This window comes from Centruroides sculpturatus, unplaced genomic scaffold (genome assembly GCF_000671375.1).
Source record: "Centruroides sculpturatus isolate CEXI.00-Female unplaced genomic scaffold, Cexi_2.0 scaffold1607, whole genome shotgun sequence".
Taxonomy (NCBI): Eukaryota; Metazoa; Arthropoda; class Arachnida; order Scorpiones; family Buthidae; genus Centruroides; species Centruroides sculpturatus.
Window position 1 is genome coordinate 54,392 of NW_019385871.1, and position 13,514 is coordinate 67,905.

Consider the following 13,514-nt stretch of genomic DNA (forward strand, 5'->3'; position numbering starts at 1 on the left):
AGACCAGGGGTCGGCAGTTTGTCAAGTGAGAAGAGCCAAATTGTCATGAAAACAGGATAACAAAAGTACCAGAGAGCCGCATGTTAATTTAAATGTGCGAAATACGACACACGACAGAGGCGCTTCTAGTGGCATAACGTTTTCGGCATGGATGGATGGACACGCGTTCAATGGGTTATATATATAGATATGCTTCAAATGCTACCACTCTTATGCGACTCATATTGATCAACGCGAGTGAAGTCATGTGCGGACGGAGAACAAGTCGAAGTTTGTTCGGCGGCTCTATCTCATAAACTCATAAGTTATAAGGCTGCGGTGAAATGAGGTGAGATGAAATTGGAGTTTATGTCCGAAGAGCCGCAAACGTCTATGCAAAGAGCCGCATGCGGCTCGCGAGCCGCTAATTCTGACCCCTGCCCTACACCATCACTGACGCGCAATTGACTGATTGCCCCTGGATGTCGGCTTCTTACAGAAACACAGCTTCCCTATCATCAAATGCCACGGCACGCCCCTTGTGAATACCCAAATCATCAGACAAGTAGTTCAATTGGTTCTACCTTCCTAGGGCGCGTTTGTAAATTGTAACCGGTGTTAGGCCGAGACTCCACTACCGCAAAAACCTCTCGCCGTAAAAGCTTTTAATCACGTGACCCTGATATTTTACGCTCGAGCAGGTCGTAAAACCAGCGTAAAAGCGAGTTCAGCAGTGTTCAACTTTCGACGCGAATACGACCGTAAAACGGTACCACCCACCAATCAGAAGTCATTGAAATCTAGGTCATTGTGACACGGTGCGAAAATGGCGGAAAACGAGCTTTTGTGTACGTTCCCTCGTGGCGGAAAGATTTATCGAAAACATCCGAAAGTATTCGTGTATGTAGCTACGACAAGAAGTATCCCGATTATAATAATGGATGCCTAAAATACGCGTTACGGACGGCCAAAGGAAAATCCTTCAATTTAGAGTATATAATGAAAAAAGCCAAGCTTAATAAGTGTTGTATATCATCTTAATTAATAATACGATAATAAAAGTTAATATATGAAAGTAAAGATATTTTTACTACATTTCTAATTATAGTACAGAAAAAACTCGTAGAATATAATCATTGCCTTTACAACTTCGATAGTACCATCGCCGTAAAAACTTCGCTAGCCGGACCTCCACCGCAATCCAGACCCAAACGCAAATAGATCACGTGATTAAAGGCTTTTACGGTGAAGGTTTTTACGCTAGTGGAGTCTTGGCCTTACCGGTAACTGGCGGTAGTTACCAAGGCATTTCCTAAATAACCAACTGCGTTTAAAAATCACTGTTATGACGTCACCGGTTGTCCTGCTGTACGTACCGAACGTGCCGCAAAATTTTTAAAAAATATATAATTTTAATCGTTATTAGAATTTTCAATATTTTTAAAAACTGATTTCTCCCTCAAAATTAAGCCGTTTGCGCTTTATTATAATTAATAACACAGTATAAAAGTTACGTCCGATCTTAGTCGAGACACGACACGTGACCACCTGTATCGCCCGCCCCTAGACATTTAAACATTACAATTTAATGCATCAATACCCCCTTATAATACCCTTTTTGTAATCTACCTCATTCCGATATATTTTAAACGAAATAGAAATTTAAAATTATTTCAGAATTATTTACACTAAATTCAAATTCCAGACCACGCCCATACCATGACGTAATAGGATTACTCGAACAATAGAAATAATAAAAAAGTATTCAAAAGTTTCCTTAACATGACGTCATTTCCGTAAAATACAGTATTTATGTATTTATACTTATTAAAGATATTATATTAATTATATATATTGTTTAAAAATTAAATAAATTATTAAATGGCCTCGAGTTTTATATAATATTTTTACAAGCGGAAATTATTTTACGAAATTCGTCGGGAACGAGGTTATATATATAAGCAGCCATGTTTAATTGAGTGTAGTGAAATGTGCTGATCGATAAGAACAACTTTTATAAATCTGAGGGCGATATCGATATGATAAAGTAAATAATCACAACGTAACGTTCAGGTAAATTGAATAAGATTATTTAATATTATCATATATTTGTAATGGACGAATACATTATACTTCATTGAACGTGAATGAAACCATAAATGAAAACATGATGCAAACACCTAATTTGGTAAGGAATAATGTGGGATTACCTGTTTTTATTGCTAAATTATGGAAGATAGTAGAGGATCCCGAGACCGACGATCTAATTTCTTGGGGATCGGACGGTACGAGTTTTGTTATTAAGAATCAAACTCGATTCTCTAAGGAATTGCTACCTCTGTATTTTAAACATGGCAATATGACGAGTTTCGTACGACAATTAAATATGTACGGTTTCAGGAAGATGACGAATATCGCACAGAGTGGACTTCATCACGAAAACGAAGAGATAGAATTCTATCATCAATATTTTATTAAAGGACAGGAGTTACTCTTGTCGGAGATAAAACGAAAGATTCCTGTTACAAAGAGTGGCCCTAATAAGAAGAAGACTGAAATACTGAAGGACATTATAAGCGATGTCGAAACTATTCACGCCAATCAGGAGACTCTCGATTCTACCATACACGAAATGAAGCGAGAAAACGAGGCTCTGTGGAGAGAGGTCGCCATACTACGCCAAAAAGATAAGAAGCAGCAAAAAGTCGTGGAGAGGCTGGTTCAGTTTTTGGCTTCGATTATTCAAACTAATCGAAATGTCGGACTTAAACGGAAGATACCTCTGATGATCGAAGGAGACGGCGAAAAGATTTTGGTGGGCGAGAAAATTCCGAGATTAAGTAGGCAGTTATCGAAAGATAAAAGACTGAATGCCGATTTGTGTAATGGTTCCTCTTTTTCGATTTCGGCGAATAGTCCTACTGGTCCCGTAATTCACGAAGTGACGGATTTGGTCAACGATCCGATTTTTACCGATAACGATGCCGAAATTAATCTGTCGTCCGAAGTTCAAGAAGACGTAGCTTCGCCGATTAAAGCAACTTTAGATGAAGAGAGTCCAAATTCGTTTACTGATTATCAAGTCGAAACAGAACTGCCAAATGTCTTGGATGAACATCTATTTGAATTAAATGACCCTATTGAAGTAATTAGCAGCTCTGATCCTCTTGATAATTTGAATGCACTTGTTGAATCGAGTAAAGATCACTCCTTGAAAATGAACAAAACTGATGAATCTCCAAAATCCAAAAAAAGCAACAAAATTAAAGATCAAGAATCAAAACATGATCAGATGCAAATTGCTATTTCGTCTAATAGTAATAATTTGTCAAATTCACTTCAAAATAATTTTGCAGATATACTGGAAAATATTTCACCTGATTTGGACTGGATTCATGAACTTATGCCTAGTTCCTCTTTATTAGAACTTAGTGCAGACGAAAATTTAACTCATCTCACAGAATTTTTACAAGAAGAAAATGATGATGACATAATTAAAGGAAATGAAATAATGAAGTATTCTCCAGTCAATATTGATTCTTCAACTCCATTTCATGAAGATTTGTTTAATGATGTTAATATTGAAAATGAATTGGATATTGATTAAGAAATACATATGTGTGTATGTATGTATCACTCAAACATACAAAGGAGCTGTGATGTATTTATTAAACAATAGTATTTTTGGATTCTTAAAATAAACAAGCTTGTTATTTCTACATATATTAAGAATTTTCCTTGTCAACATTTAACGTTTCCTCTAACTTCAATTGATATTTTAAAATTCTTACTATTGTTAATGTATGTTTTTTTTCCATTTGTGATTTTTTACAATTTTAAAGAAATGAAATTTCTTATAAAATTGTAATTATCAAAATAAAAATACAAGAAAATAAGTTGAAAATATGTAATATTTTTTGTTATTTTTATTGTTAAAATTTTTTGGGTTTAACAAATTATAAAAAAAAAAAAGCTTAAGAAAAGTTTTTCTTGAATTTTTTCTTGTAACTGAATGGAAGAATTTCAGAGTAATAATATACATTGTACTAGCTATGTGAAAAAGAGAAACTGTTTTAGAAATGTTAACTACCAATATTTTTTTCATATGAAGGAAGATTTATTAAATATAACCTATGTTGATGTATGATGATTGAAAATTATTTTAGAAATTAAATAATGTAACTCCTTAAGAAATACTAATTCAAAATATTTTTGTAAAATAAGAAATCAAAACTATTTACATGTATATTTAATAAGTATATTCAATACATATTCTAGATGTTTCAAAATTGTACATTTACTGTAAATGTAAAATAAACAAATTAATTAAAATAGTAAAAAACTTGTAAGGCAAGTTGTGTAATTTTTAAATATAGTATTTGTAAGATGAAAATACAAAATTTGTGTAAATTATGTACAGAAATTATATAAAGTAAGTTCAAGGACATATCCAATCTGATTTAAAAAATAAACAATTATAGATATACAATATAAGCTAAACCTGAATTCTATGTTCAATCAGATGTTTAAACTGCTGGATTATCTTTTGGTTGTAACTTGCTTTAAGTTAAGGCAAAGTTAAATGACTAACTTATGCTAATAATTATAAGTAATTAAATCTAATTCCATTTTAAGCTTTAGGCCAAATAACATTGTTTAACTTATTCTTCAAAGTTAATATAATAATCTGTATGAGTCAATTTTCATATTTAACTTTATCTAAATCATCAAAAGAGTTATAGATATTTTTGAAAAATATCTGTTACTGAATGAGATGTATTAATACTGTAATAATCAAATATATTAACTGATCCAATATCCAATCAATAGAAAGTTGTAACTTCAGATTTTGCCCAAGTACTAATTTCATGTATGATTGAGACTTTAGTTTTAAATCAAAAAGACAAACCGCAACTATTACAAAAAAAAAAAAAAAACAGTATATGTAAGTACAGTAATGTAGAATGATTCTGCACCATATGAATTATGTAAAGATAAATTAGGTAATAAAGTTAGATAAAATAAATATAAAAACTTCACATTAGTGGAGGAAAAGGATCTCAATATGTAAACTATTTCTAATATAGAATGATTGACTTGTGATTGTTAACATTTTATTGGGATGATTCCAGAGCTTTTTTAATTAATAGAGTATATTTTAATGCTGAATAAAATGAGAAATTTTTTTGATATATTAACTATCAAAAAATGAAATGTTTGAATTTAAATATTCTAAATATCAAATAGCATTTCTATCATACATGGATTAACAAGATTATAAATATATTGTCCATGCTCAACATTTCAAAATTCATTAATTGGCCTTTTTTAATACTTCATCACTGTTTATTATGTTTTGCAATATTTTTATATTATGAAACAGTTTATTACTTAATTTCTAATTAAAATGTTGATTAAATAAATAAAGTTGATTATTTTTTTTAATGGTTTTTTTTATAAAACTGGATGTTTTGCAATATCGTATATATATATATATATATAAAATGTTTTAATTGAAACATAAGGAGAAATACACTGTACGTATAACATTGACATATCATATTATATATATAACTGCTTTAATTGAAACCTAAGGAGGAAAACAAATATGAAAATGTTTTCAACTAATTTGTCATCAGGTGTAAAAACAAAAAGTTTGAACAAACGGTATTGTTTTCCTTCCTATGCTTCAATTTAAAGTTATTCATTTATATATATCAGCTGAAAGTTGTAGAAGATATTTAATAATTAAATAATTGAGCAGATATTTAGCAAAGGACCATGCACAAGCCTTATGGAAAGTGGACCTTGGTGGATTTGGCTGAATCTTTGATAGTTTGTAGTTCTAGTGGTTGTGGTTGAAAAACTCCATAGGCAAAATTCAAAATATGGATAGTTTTTGAGTTATCAAGCATCCAAGATGCATAAACAGCATAATTTATACAGTCCTACATTTTTTTAATTTGAAAATATTAAATGTTTTCAAATGTTAATGTTTGGCACATTATCTGGATTTCATTGTTGAGAAATCATTATTTGAGTTTTTCTTGTTTATATAACACACTAGATACAGCATGCTATGGATGTCCTTCTTGCAAGAAACACTCATAGATTTGATAATGGTCAAAAACAAACTGTAAGAGACATATTTTATATTTTCAAAACAAAAAAGACTTAGGACTTCACAACAGTTTGTGAATTATGCTGGTTTGCATCTTGGATGCTTAAATTAATAATTCAAACATGGTCTATTTGGCTTTGTGCCTACAGAGACTTTTGATCAGGACCACTAGAACTACAAAGAATCAAAGATTCTGCCAAATTACCAGAACCCATTTCCCATAAGGTTTATGCATGGCCCTTTTTCTTTATATTTTAATATGACATAAAATTGTAATAAAATTATATTTTGATCAATAAATTAATTTTATTGGGCTGCAATTTGAAAAAAAATTGTAGATTTATAAATTCCAATTGTTCTCCTTCCACCCATCTGTCTTTCCTTAATCTCAAGAACAGATTTACTTAGATGAAAGACAAGACCAGATATGGAAACCTTAGGGGGCATTGATTAACTATATATGAACTTCCAATGCAAACTGGAAGTCATGTTATTTCAATTCAAACATTTTGTATTGTTCTATATTATTCACCTGAAAGGTGTTAGATGACTGGAATGACTCTATTGTTAAACGAAAAGTATGATGTACAGGATATATTAGATATATGAGAGCAGATATTCTAATTTAAATAAATTAAAAGTATGATTAAAAATTGCAACCCAACATTAACAATAAATAATTAAAATATCTTTAAAACGGATTTCTTTTATGTAAGTAAATATTCGCGTTAATGATATTTTCGTATTAGAAAATGTATATATAATAGTAAAATCCTGTTTTAAAGTAAACAGAAGGAGTTAATCAAATTTATGTTCTCAACTTTATACCAAGTTTGCAAAACTTGCAATTTCAATACTGAAAAAAAAATCTGGGATGAAGTAATTTGTATCAGAACAGAATTAAACTTATAATTCAATCTTCAAAGAGCAAGAATGAAGTAAAAATTTAACAGTTTCTGTTATTTTTTTAAGAATTGAAATGTAATTTCATTGAACAACTTGCATAATTTCTAATCTAGTACCAAAGATCTTGATGATCCAAAGATCACCCAAGGATTAACATCTAACTCTTGATCCTTGGGTGAATATAGACATAAGTGACCAGAGCCACCCAGAGGATAATGAGGGATTGGGACAAAATACATACAGTGGTGCCTCGAATAACAGACGCTGCGAATAACGAACTTTCTGTTTGGCCGTTACGTGACTCGAGCAACGGTCTGGCTGCGGACAACGGACTTTCCGTTCGGCAGTTACAAGAGGCGACCGATGGACTTTCTACGAACAAGTGCGAATGATGTTTCCACTCTTTTGCCGTTGCCAATGACAATCTGCTATTTTTATAATATATTAGTATTATTAGAATATATTATCAGTATATCTGAAGTACAGAACTCCCGTTGGGATTAGGCTTGCTCCCTTGTTTATTACGTACATCACCTCAGTGCAGGGTATTTGCATTTATTCAAGTGTTGTGCAGATCATGGCTTCTAAAAAAACAGAAAAGTAATTTCAATTGAAACAATGCAAGAAATCATCAGAAGGAGTGAAAGTTGACAAAAACTTCCTTGTCGAATGGGGAGAGGTTCAGGAGTTTACCAACACTCATTATCCAAACAGAGCTGAGGCCAACAGTATCAATGATCTCTACAATGATACCTTTGCCCGTTATTTCCGACAGGTGTTGAAGAAGAGCGAGAAGCAGACCATCTTGGACATGGTTTTCAAGAAGCCAGCAGGGAAAAAAACAAAGGATGGAACAAGAGGAGTTGACCCTGCAAGCTCCAGTAGCCTCTCCTGAATCTGAATTCGATTAAAAAACAATAAAAAAAGACCCGCTGCAATGTGTAAAAAGTGTATCTCTATGAATGTGTGAAGAAAGTGTTCCTCCACCTCCTCACAACATCTGACTACCCGGCATAATTGGTGACTGCTCCATTTTAATTTTTTTTTATGGTACAGTACGGTTATTTTATGCTGCGGAACGAATTATATGTTTTAACATGTATTTCTATGGGAAAACGCGTTTCGTATAACGGACTTTTCACTTAACGGACGTGCACCTGGAACGGATTAAGTACGTTATACGAGGCACCACNTGACTGCTCCATTTTAATTTTTTTTATGGTACAGTACGGTTATTTTATGCTGCGGAACGAATTATATGTTTTAACATGTATTTCTATGGGAAAACGCGTTTCGTATAACGGACTTTTCACTTAACGGACGTGCACCTGGAACGGATTAAGTACGTTATACCAGGCACCACTGTATTCAAGATCCAACACATCGGCTCCATTTCTTATTCTGAGAAATACCATAATAATATAGCTGACAAGAAATTCATAAAAGTAAAAAAAATAAACAATAATAATAATAAACAAAAGAATGCGTGATCGATACAAAACGAAATTATCGGAGTCAGTCTGTTGTTTCATTATAACATGCTGCGATAATAGTGAAAACAATAACTTTTTTATATGAAAGAAATCATTATCTTTTTAGTATTAACGAAGTTTTCTGATTAGCATAATTTTTAGTATTTGTTACGTTACGTATATCATTATAATAGACTAGTGGGAACACTGAGTTTAATGAATGAAAATTTTCAATCTAAGACCGTAAATACGTAAAATGTTCATTTTAACTAGCAATAAATAGAATTTTTCTGATTGAATAGTGCATCCGGTTCTATTGTACAGGATGCACCGCTGTTATCATTCTAAATAGCAATAAATAGAAATGAAATTAGGATGTGAATTAACACATAAGTATTTCCATAATATGTACAGTACAGAATATAACGAAGTTTTGAATTGAAATATGATGAAAGTGTTTAAGAATCTTGATTAAATCTTAGAAGAAGCAGCAAATAAGAGTAAAAAAATATTCATTTCTTGTTATAAAGGTTTTTTGATGTTTATAGAAATAACTTTCCATTAAACTTTTTTAATATTAGACTAATATTTTTAAATACAGCATAATTTATATATATATATACTAATGCTTTGTATGATAATTCTATAGATTGCCGAGCGGTCAGTAGCTGAGCTGCCGCTCTGGGGGATCCGGGTTCGAATCCGGACGGGTCAAGAAATCCTCAGGAATTTTTCGGGGGTGGTTCTTCCGGATATATTGGGCCCCATCCTTCACCATCCGGCCGCCTCTGTGGGCTGGCCGAACCCATAATGAGCTTGCGAAAAAGAGGCCCTCTTAATGCCCACAGAGCAGAAAGAGTTATGATTTGAAAAGAATATTCAATGTTATTTTATGTACATTTCTTTACTAAGCTATATTTAATTATAATCATATTGACAGATTTTCAGACATAAAAGCTTTAGAATTTTTATCACTTTTACATTTTAAATATTGTGAAAAACAATTTTCCGAAGCGAGTTTTAATTCTTTAAGTAAATTTTATGGAGAATTTTTTTGATTTATCTAAATTACGTAGTGAATTACAATATTTATATTCGTGTTCAGAATATATTGGTAAGTCACTTTTAGACATAAAAATATTATAATTAATGGCGATGTGAACAAAGATGTACTAAAAGAATTATATGATTTAATATCATTAATTTTTACGGTATCACCTACGAGTGCGTGTGTTGAGCACAGTTTTTCACAGTCAGAGGAATGATTGTCATCACTAGCGTTGCTTTCAATAGAAAAAAAAGCTTTTTAAATACTTTGATGGAATCGACGACGAGCGATTTTTATGATAAGTTTTTTATATCTTTGTTTCGTGTCAATGTATCTATTTTAGAATTGAAATAAATAAATTGTTTATTTTTGTCATTTCCAGTATTTGTTTAAAATTTTTATAGAAACACACTTTCCCTATTATCAAATGTCACTGCACGCCACTGCTAAGTATTACTATAAGTAAACTAAAACATTATACAGTGGGTGATCGGTTAACGAACAGATCGCATAACGAACAAATCGGATAACGAACACTTTCGCGAAAGATTTTTATGTTCGGACAACGAACACATGATCGGATAACGAACATCCCACAGAACAAACACAAGAAGAAGCGACGTAAATTAATGAATACCGATTGGTCTTCCCTTGTCTTCGGGCAACAATTCGAAACTTTTCGGAGTGTGGGAGACGTCGAGATCGACGCTCAAGCCGATATATNCAAAGATGTACTAAAAGAATTATATGATTTAATATCATTAATTTTACGGTACAATCTACCAGAGCGTAGTTTTTCAACTTTTTGAAGCGAATTGATACATTGGTAAGGAACACTCGGTCAGAGAAAAGATTGTCGTTACTAGCGTTGCTTTCGATAGGAAAAGAGCTTTTAAATACTTTGCTGGAATCGACGACGAGCGATTTTTATGATAAAGCAATTACTTTAAAGGACTTTGCGAAAAAATTGCCGAATAGAGTTAGTTAATAAAAAATAATAAAAACAAGTTTCTTAAACATCTTTAAAAATCTTTGTTTCGTGTCAATTATGTATTTTAGAATTAAAATAAATAAACTTTATTTTTGCCATTTCCAGTACAGTAGAGCATCGATTATCCGACCCCCGATCAACCGTCACATCGGTTAATTAATTAACCAACCGCGTTCTAGTCGGCAAATTCAAATATCTACTAGTGATGTGGCGCTACAATATTTGGCTATGTCTTGGCTACTTTAATATTATTTTTACGTGTTTTATCTGGCAACAAGGCTCGACCATGAAAGGGGGACGTGCGACTAAATATCCAGATGGCACAAAGCGCTGATTGGTCAGCTGAATGATGTCAACCCACCGAAGTACAGTATAGATTATATTTTGTGGTCGTCAGAACGAATCGTGACGAAATAGATTATTTTTTTAGCTGTAATATGGAGTGAGTATAAAGTGAAAATACAGCTGATTATTTCTTTTGAACATTTAACTTGATACTTGATCTTTACGCACCTCTGAACCAAATTATACACAATACAGTGGGCGATCGGTTAACGAACATAATCCGTTCCAAGACTTTGTTCGTTAACCGATTATCGATTTACCATAAGTTTTAATGGGAATTTAATTAATTCGTTCTGGAGAACCCCAAAATAAAAAAATACTGTATTTACTTTCTTACTACGTTTATTTATATGTAATAATAAAAATACATACATACACAGTCTTGCATTTTTATTAGTCATGTTTTTTTTCCGTTTGAAAAGGTTAAAGAATCTATCTAATATCGATTGCTTTTCTCTCTTCTCCAGGATTTTTCGTAAGTAATTAATAGCATTGCAACTATAGAAATTCCCAAACCTCAACCTGGTTTGGATGCCATTCTAAGATCGTGTTCTGACATCCTCCCACCTCTTCAAAGGATCTTTAATAACAGATATCGACATTAATCCTCTTTTTCAGAAGAAAACATATCTCGCCGAGTTTCTTGATGTTCTTCATTCGAGAGTTCTTGGCGTTCTTCTGTCGTCAGATCCGTTTCAGGTTCCATTATGAACTCTTCGATGTTCTTTATTTCTCAGATGTGATTTTTGTTACTCTTTTAGCTGCTTGAGTCTTCTTGATTATACAGTATTTTTTTCTCAAATAAGATTGAACTGCTGNTTTTTTAACAATTTCATTTTACTTCTATATAATTTACATATTAATTCAATAAATATTTTTTTAATGGTTTGTGTTCATTAATCTTGTAGATTTAAATCCTCCATCGGAAATTTCTGTAGTTATTTTAGTTTAATTATCTAAAATTTAAATATAAAATTACAACTATTTTAAAGAATAAAATAGATGATAAATTAGTAAATATTCATTTATTTCTAGTTTATAAATAACAAATTAAATGATATTTTTAAAGTAAGCAAATAAAATATTTTATATTAAATTTATTTAAACCTACTCAGTAGTTAATTTAAGTAATTATAAACATGTAGGATTAATTTTAAATAACCTTTATTACTTACATAATAGTTAATTACTTTTTGGTATTTCTGATACTATTTTTGATACCACTTTTCAGTAGATATTTTTAGTCAAAAAATAATTAGCTTGAAAATATATTTAAAACCTTCCCACATTATTCAGAATATAGTAAGAATTACAGTAGAGCGTCGTTTATCCGAATCAATTGGGAACGGGTTGTTCGGATAACCGATTATGTACTAAAAAATATATTAACCTATCCCGTGTTGAAATTTTTCTCCGTTGCGTGTCGCTTTCCGTTGAATTTTCGTCGATGAAAACATAATCGTGGCTATTGTATCGTTAAAAATTATTTCTTTATTTTGTACAAACAAAATAAATATATTGAAAAATATAAAAACAATAAAAAATTATACTTCAGAAGTTAATTTAGTATCAAAAACGTAAAATATTTGAGTAGCCCAAACCATAGCCNAAAAAATAATTAGCTTGAAAATATATTTAAATCCTTCCCACATTATTCAGAATATAATAAGAAACATTGCTATCAACGTTGACCCTAAATCTATAATTAGCTAATAACTTAATTTAATAAGGGTGTTCAGTTATTTCTCATCATTTTTAGAACTATAAACAAACAATATTCAACTACTTTAGATCATTGCCTTAATACTATAGTTACTGTACATATAGATGGCATTTTTACATGCTTATGTATGCACATATTTTCCGATTTTAAACGCCTCTAAATACAGCCCTTAATAAATTATTAATAATAAATTTATATTTATAACTATAAATCTATCCCTCTCACTAATGGTGTAGATAGTATTTAAGTTTGGTAAGGTTAAATTATACTAGTCATATTCTTATATTTTATTAACATAATTGTCAAAACAATAAATCCATATTTATGTATTAATTTGTTAATCCTGAAATACTGTCTAGCTTCGTTTAAGAGACGGGCTGAAACATGGTTCAGGTATCAAAATAAAGCTCTCGTCCTATAGATGATGCTGCTGAAGACAGATTTGAGAAAGATGCATTAGTTCAAGAGTAGAAGAGGGGCAAGTGTTCAATGTTAAATCTACAGCAGTGGTTCCGTCCCCTTGTAAGTAAGCGGTGAATAAATCTAGGGAGACGAAAAGAAGCAATTGGGCTGCAGGTAGGGTTTCTCAAACGGGATCCCGGGATCCCGGATGTTTTTTTAACCCGGGAAATATCCCGGGAAATTTTTCTTATCCCGGGAAATCCCGCAAATTTCTTAAAAATTCACTTTTTTTCTTATTTTGTGTTAAGGTTGAGGAATTTTGCAAATAGAAAGCATAATTAACTCATTCACTGTCAGAATACATTTGTATTTATTAATTTTAAACCTACCTATTAGTTTTTTTAAATTTTTGCTCGTTATAGCATGTCACAAATGGTCAATAATCAATATATAGCTTATTTGTGGCAGGACTATAAAAATTCTTTACTTGTCGGAACCTGTAATATCTGGAATAATTGTGCTTACGC

General features: G+C 31.5%; 1 protein-coding gene across 1 annotated transcript; it reads left to right on the forward strand.

Moving 5' to 3' along the window:
* The first annotated feature begins 1,933 nt into the window (after positions 1-1,933).
* Positions 1,934-3,858, forward strand: LOC111642657 (heat shock factor protein-like). Its single transcript, XM_023389028.1, has one exon. The coding sequence runs from the start codon at positions 2,147-2,149 to the stop codon at positions 3,584-3,586; it is 1,440 nt and encodes a 479-aa protein (XP_023244796.1). The 5' UTR covers positions 1,934-2,146; the 3' UTR covers positions 3,587-3,858.
* The last annotated feature ends 9,656 nt before the right edge of the window (positions 3,859-13,514 follow it).